Source organism: Apodemus sylvaticus, chromosome 5, assembly GCF_947179515.1.
Source record: "Apodemus sylvaticus chromosome 5, mApoSyl1.1, whole genome shotgun sequence".
Lineage (NCBI taxonomy): Eukaryota > Metazoa > Chordata > Mammalia > Rodentia > Muridae > Apodemus > Apodemus sylvaticus.
The window spans coordinates 16,303,353-16,310,793 of NC_067476.1; the positions used below are offsets into that span (position 1 = coordinate 16,303,353).

Genomic DNA, 7,441 nt, shown 5'->3' on the forward strand with positions numbered 1-7,441 from the left:
AAAAAGCAAGGTAGTAAACGTCTTTCATCAAACCCAAAAGAAGATAAAAAAATCAAATTTAAAAAATAACATCAAAAATGACAGGAAGTAATAATCACTATTCTTTAATATCTCTTAACATCAGTGGGTTCAATGCCCCAATAAAAAGACATAGACTAACCGACTGGATATGTAAACAGGACCATACAGTTTGCTGCATACAGGAAACACACCTAAGGGTCAAAGACAAACACTACCTTAGAGTAAAAGGCTGGAAGACAATTTTACAAGCAAATGGTCTCAGGAAACAAGCTGGAGTAGCCATTCTAATATCAGATAAAATTGACTTTCAACCCAAAGTCATCAAAAGAGACTCTGAGGGACACTTCTTGCTGGTCAAAGGAAAAATACAACAAGAAGAACTCTCAATCCTGAACATCTATGCTCCAAATGCAAGGGCACCCACATTCATAAAAGAAACTTTACTAAGGCTCAAAGCACACATTGCAGCTAACACAATAATTGTGGATGACTTCAACACTGCACTTTCCTCAATGGACCGATCAGGAAAACAGAAACTGAACAGGGACACAGTGAAACGAATTGAAGCTTTGGACCAATTAGATTTAACATTATATATATATATATATATATATATATATATATATATATATATATATATATATAGAGAGAGAGAGAGAGAGAGAGAGAGAGAGAGAGAGAGAGAGAGAGAACATTTTATCCTAAAGCAAAAGAATATACCTTTTTCTCAGCACTTTATGGTACCTTCTCCAAAATCGACCATATAATTGGTCACAAGACAGACCTCAACAAATATAAGATCTAACTAATCCCATGCCTCCTATCAGATCACTATGGAGTAAAAATAGTCTTCAATAGCAACAAAAACAACAGAAAACCCACATACACGTTGAAACTGAACAATATTCTACTCAATGATACCTTGGTCAAGGAAGAAATAAAGAAAGAAATTAAAGACTTTTTAGAACTTAATGAAAATGAAGACACAACATACCCAAATCTATGGGACACAATGAAAGCAGTGCTAAGCAGAAAACTCATATCTCTGAGTGCCTCCAAAAAGAAAATGGAGAGAGCATACACTAACAGCTTAATGACACACCTGAAAGCCCTGGAACAAAAAGAAGCTATTTCACCAAGGAGGAGCAGAAGGCAGGAAATCATCAAACTCAGGGCCGAAATCAATCAAGTAGAAACAAAGAGAACCATACAAAATATCAACAAAACCAGGAGCTGGTTCTTTGAGAAAATCAACAAGATAGATAAATCCTTAGCCAGACTAACCAAAGGGCACAGAGACAGTATACAGATTAACAAACTTAGAATTGAAAAGGTAGATATAACAACAGAAACTGATGAAATTCAAAAAATCATTAGATCATACTACAAAAGACTACATTCAACACAACTGGAGGATCTGGAGAAAATGGACAGTTTCCTAGACAGATATGTGACACCAAAACTAAATCGGGATCAAATATATCATCTAAACTGTCCCATAACACCTGAAGAAATAAAAAGGGTCATAGAAAGTCTCCCAACCAAAAAAAGCACGGGACCAGATGGCTTCAGTGCAGAATTCTATCAGACCTTCATAGAAGACCTAACACCAATACTCTTCAAACTATTCTACAAAGTAGAAACAGAAGGAACTCTACCCGACTGGGTCTATGAAGCCACCATTACACTGATACCAAAACCACACAAAGATCCAACAAAGAAAGAGAACTTCAGGCCAATTTCCCTTATGAATATTGATGCAAAAATACTTAATAAAATTCTTGCCAACCAAATCCAAGAACACATAAAAACGATCATCCACCATGATCAAGTAGGCTTCATCCCAGGGATGCAGGGATGGTTCAATATACGGAAATCCATCAATGCTATCCACTACATAAACAAACTCAAAGAAAAAAACCAAATGATCATCTCATTAGATGAAGAAAAAGCATTTGACAAAATTCAGCATCCTTTCATGTGAAAAGTCTTTGCAAGAACAGGAACTCAAGGCCCATACCTAAACATCATTAAAGCAATATACAGCAAACCGGTAGCCAACATCAAATGAAATGGAGAGAAACTTGAATCAATCCCACTAAAATCAGGGACTAGACAAGGCTGTCCTCTCTCTCCATATCTTTTCAATATAGTACTTGAAGTTCTAGCTAGAGCAATTAGACAACATGAGGAGGTCAAGGGGATACAAATTGGAAAGGAGGAAGTCAAATTATCACTATTTGCAGATGACATGATAGTCTACTTAAGTGACCCGAAAACCTCCACCAGAGAACTCCTACAGCTGATAAACAATGTCAGCAAGGTGACTGGTTATAAAATCAACTCAAGCAAATCAGTTGCCTTCCTATACTCAAAGGATAAGCAGGCTGAGAAAGAAGTTAGGGAAATTACACCCTTCACAATAGCCACAAATAATATAAAGTATCTTGGTGTGACTCTAACCAAACAAGTGAAAGATCTATATGACAAGAACTTCAGGTCTCTGAAGAAGGAAATCGAAGAAGACCTCAGAAAATGGAAAAATCTGCCATGCTGGTGGATTGGCAGGATTAATATAGTTAAAATGGCCATCTTGCCAAAAGCAATATACAGATTCAATGCAATCCCCATCAAAATCCCAACTCAGTTCTTCACAGAGTTAGAAAAAGCAATTCTCAAATTCATCTGGAACAACAAAAAACCCAGGATAGCTAAAACTATTCTCAACAACAAAAGAAATTCTGGGGGAATCAGTATCCCTGACTTCAAGCAATACTACAGAGCAATAGTGTTAAAAACTGCATGGTATTGGCACAGTGACAGACAAGTGGACCAATGGAATAGAACTGAAGATCCAGAAATGAATCCACACACCTATGGTCACTTGATATTCGACAAAGGAGACGAAAACATCCAGTGGAAAAAAGATAGCCTTTTCAACAAATGGTGCTGGTTCAATTGGAGGTCAGCATGCAGAAGAATATGAGTTGATCTATTCTTATATCCATGTATTAAACTTCACTCCGAGTACATCAAGGACCTCCATGTAAAACCAGACACACTGAAACTAATAGAAAGGAAACTGGGGAAGACCCTTGAGGACATGGGCACAGGAGAAAAGTTCCTGAACAGAACACCAATAGCTTATGCTCTAAGATCAAGAATTGACAAATGGGACCTCATAAAATTACAAAGTTTCTGTAAGGCAAAGGACACTATTAAAAGGACAAAATGACAACCATCAAATTGGGAAAGGATATTCACCAACTCTACATCTGATAGAGGGCTAATATCCAATATATACAAAGAACTCAAGAAGTTAGACCCCAGGAACCAAATAACCCTATTAAAAAATGGGGTACAGATCTAAACAAAGAATTTTCACCTGAAGAAATTCGGATGGCCAAGAGGCACCTTAAGAAGTGCTCAACATCATTAGTCATTAGGGAAATGCAAATCAACACAACCCTGAGATTTCACCGTACACTAGTCAGAATGGCTAAGTTCAAAAACTCAGGAGACAGCAGTTGTTGGCGAGGATGTGCAGAAAGAGGAACACTCCTCCACTGCTGGTGGGGCTGTAAGATGGTACAACCACTTTGGAAATCAGTCTGGCGGTTCCTCAGAAAACTGGACATGACACCTCCGGACGACCCTGCTATACCTCTCCTGGGCATATACCCAAAGGATTCCCGACATGAAATAAAGACACATGCTCCATTATGTTCATAGCAGCCTTATTTATAATAACCAGAAACGGCAAATAACCCAGATGTCCCTCAAAGGAGGAATGGATACAGAGAATGTGGTATATTTACACAATGGAATACTACTCAACAATTAGAAACAATGAATTCACAAAATTTTTAGGCAAATGGTTTGATCTAAAATATCATCCTAAGTGAGGTAACCCAGTCACAAAAGAATACATATGGAATGCAATCTCTGATAAGTGGATATTAATTAGCCCAGAAGCTCTGAATACCAAGGCACAAATAGCATAACAAATGACTCCCATGAAGAAGTATGGAGAGGGTCCTGATCCTGGAAAGGATTGATCTAGCATTGGAGGGGAATATAAGGACAGAGAAAAAGGAGGGAGGTGATTGGAGAATGGATGAAGAGAAGAAAGTTTATGGGACATATGGGGAGGGAGGATCTGGGAAGGGGGAAATCATTTGGAATGTAAACAAAAAGTATAGAAAATAAAAATATTTAATAATTAAAAAAGAAAACATGAACACAAGATTTGAATGGCTGAACTTAATGCCGAGCAGGCTGAAATATACTATAGAATGTCTCTCTCACTCATTCTACCTTTGAAATGAATGAGCAAGGGGTGGGGGTGGGGGGGTTGTCTCAGAACTAAATTTTTAAACAGGGAAAGCTTTAAAAGAGTGAGAGTACAAAGAGATGAAGATAAATTAACAAAAACTAAAGATGTATGAAGAAACAATATGAAACCTCACTAGATTGTAAGTTAATGGAAATTATAACCAAAACCTGGAAATGTAACAGAGATATCAGGCTCAGGCAAATAACACTGCTCCTGAAGAACATGGATTATTACATACAAACCTCAGTATCAGGAACAGAATATTCCCCTATGGGTTATGGGTCAATGGTGCCCCAGAGGCATCCAAATGAACATAGGCTATTGGCATTACTCCCAATTGTCTAGCATAACTATTGTTGAAGACACAACTCACTTTGCATTTAAAACATAGGTGAATCAAGAGCAAACTGACCAGGAAATTCCCCCTGCTAGATACCTTTCATGGTGGTAGAAAGTGTTATCTGTTAATTGTCTGTGAAACATCGCTTCATGATTCCCTAATGCATATCACAAAATTAATATGACCATGACATCACAGCTGGAAGTAAAATGAAATAATTTAAACTATAAACATTGAGCTTATTATTCTACCTTGAAATGTTGAAATGAGAGACTATGAGTATTATACCATTTAAGGAGTACGCCATTCCACCCATTATTTACTTTAATTTTAACTTACTGTACAATAGTGTCATATGTCAGTTTGACTTAACTCTGGAAGACAGCATAAGACACAGGACTATGAAAAAGATTGATTTCAGTAAGCCATATTGATTTACCACCATATTGATGACTCATTCTCTGGGATTAACTTTGTATACCTGAAGTTCTGTGAATTGAAAGTATATTCTGGCTTACACTGTGATGATATTCTATGCAAAGGGTCTGAGAACCATTTATTCACAATTCTACTTTTTTCTAATTGAAGGAGGAGTTGATGTCAAAGATTATTCCACAGGAATATGATTTGTACACATTAATAAGAAACCACATCAGCTATTTGAAGTGGTCTTAGATTAAACATTGGGTCTCATAATATGTGTCGTTCTTTTTTTGTCTGAGCCAACCTGGAAGCTTCCTGAGATGAAAAGTTTCCTAAGAAGCCGTGTGAGAGCTCCTTTAACTTCCTGGTTCCTGAGGCTATAGATTAGTGGATTTAGCATAGGGGTGACCAATGTGTAGAAGATGGCAACCTGACGATCCTGGTCTAAGTCATAGGTAGACGATGGTTTGAGGTACATGCGAATCACAGAACCATACAGGAGCAGCACAACTAGAATGTGAGAGCTGCAGGTAGACAGAGCCTTGCTCAGGGCAGCAATTGAATGCATGTGGGCAATAGCAAAACCTATGCGAATGTAGGAACCCAAAATGAAGAAGAAGGGGCTGACGACCACAGCTACACCCTCAGTGAAGATTAGCATTTCATTAACTACTGGTCGAGTACAAGAGAGCTTCAGCAGAGGAGTGATGTCACAGAAAAAGTGGTTGACTTGGTTTCCACAGAAGGTTAAACGAGTGACCAACACACTATATAGGAGACTGTTAAGGCTGACCACCACCCACGAGGTCAATGTTATTCTCAGACAGAGGCTATGGCTAACAATGGCAGAGTATCTTAGAGGAGCACAGATAGCAACATAGCGGTCATATGCCATGGCAGCTAGTAAGTGGCCTTCCATACTGCCCACTGCCATGAAGAAAAATAATTGTGTCATGCAATGGTTATAAGAAATTCTTCGCACCACAGAGAGTGTGTGCACCAGCATCTGAGGAACAGTGATGGTTGTTAGAGATATGTCAATCAAGGAAAGCTGACTGAGAAGGAAGTACATGGGGGTCTGAAGCTTGGGGTCTGAGCGAGCAGCAAGCACTAGTAGAGTGTTGCCCAAAACTGCTATCAGGTACATGACAAGAACAACTCCAAAAATAACTGGCTGCATCTCTGGTCTACTGGACAATCCCAACAATACAAATTCAGTCACGTCTGTCTTGTTTTTAGTAGCCATAAGTCATTGTCTATATGACCTGAAAAGAGAGAAGATCAGAGTTGGAAAGGAAAGAAAAGATGCCAAGACTCAGACAAATTTGTTCTTTTAATTATGCTGTTCTTTAAGTCAACTGAACTTACCCAAGATGAGGGCAGAAGTGATTGATATAATCCTACATTTACTCACAAAACACCTACTTACATGCATGTATACCACACAGAATAATAATAGCATATAACTATACTACCATATGTAATAAAAGGGTGGTAATTGACTTAAGCTTACCTCCATGTATCAATTCAGCTTTTGGGCAGTCCTTATTTCTATGTCTCTGACTATGATAATACATTTGTGTTTGCATGTTACATGATATCTTTGCCCTTTTACCACAAAATGAGAAAGTCTTCCTTCTTCACAGTGCCTCACCCATTTTACTTTCTTTTTCCAGGTTTCAATTGTTATTTTCTTTCCTGGTTTTCATCAATTTTTCTGTGTATAGTCGATAAATTACCAAATAACATAATTAGATGCAGTAGTCATTCTCAGTCTTTGCAAATCAAGATTATTTTTATTTTTTGTCTACATATACCTGATGGCTGAAAATGTTTTTGTTTCTCACTTTAAATGAGAAAATTACTGCATGTACTGTCTGTGTGACTCCCTATCTTTTTCCTGTAATTACTTTCTGGTAATGTTTTTTACAGTTTTTATGCCTGTAAAAATTTATAGCTACATTTTATAAATATGCTCCTTTACATACTGCTTTCACTAATTCTTTGATGAATATTAAAATTTGTTTCAAGGCAGAATCTTACTATGTAGTTCTGGTTGTCCTGGAACTCTCTCTGAAAACAAGGGTGTCCTCAAACCCAGAGAGATCTTCCTTCCTCTGCTTCCCATAAGCTGGGATTAAAGGTATGTACTACCATATCCAGATTGTAGCTTTTAATATGAAGACTATGGTTTATCTGGGGACATTTCTTATAGTTCTTTGAACTCAGGAGTAGGGAGATGGCTCTGTGGGAAGTCATTGCTTAATAGCATACACATCTGAATTCTTTCTCAGAACTTAAATAAAAGCTAGGTGTGCTAG

At 37.7% G+C, this 7,441-nt stretch overlaps 1 protein-coding gene across 1 annotated transcript; it reads right to left on the reverse strand.

The window, feature by feature from the left end:
• Nucleotides 1-5,373: 5,373 nt before the first annotated feature.
• Nucleotides 5,374-6,366, reverse strand: LOC127684145 (olfactory receptor 1361-like). The gene has a single exon (XM_052181109.1). It carries the CDS (start codon nucleotides 6,364-6,366, stop codon nucleotides 5,374-5,376), a length of 993 nt encoding a protein of 330 aa, XP_052037069.1.
• Nucleotides 6,367-7,441: the final 1,075 nt, after the last annotated feature.

What these genes read in the sequence shown, in the direction of transcription:
- LOC127684145 (XM_052181109.1), bottom strand. Translation starts at nt 6,366, where the DNA reads ATGGCTACTAAAAACAAGACAGACGTGACTGAATTTGTATTGTTGGGA.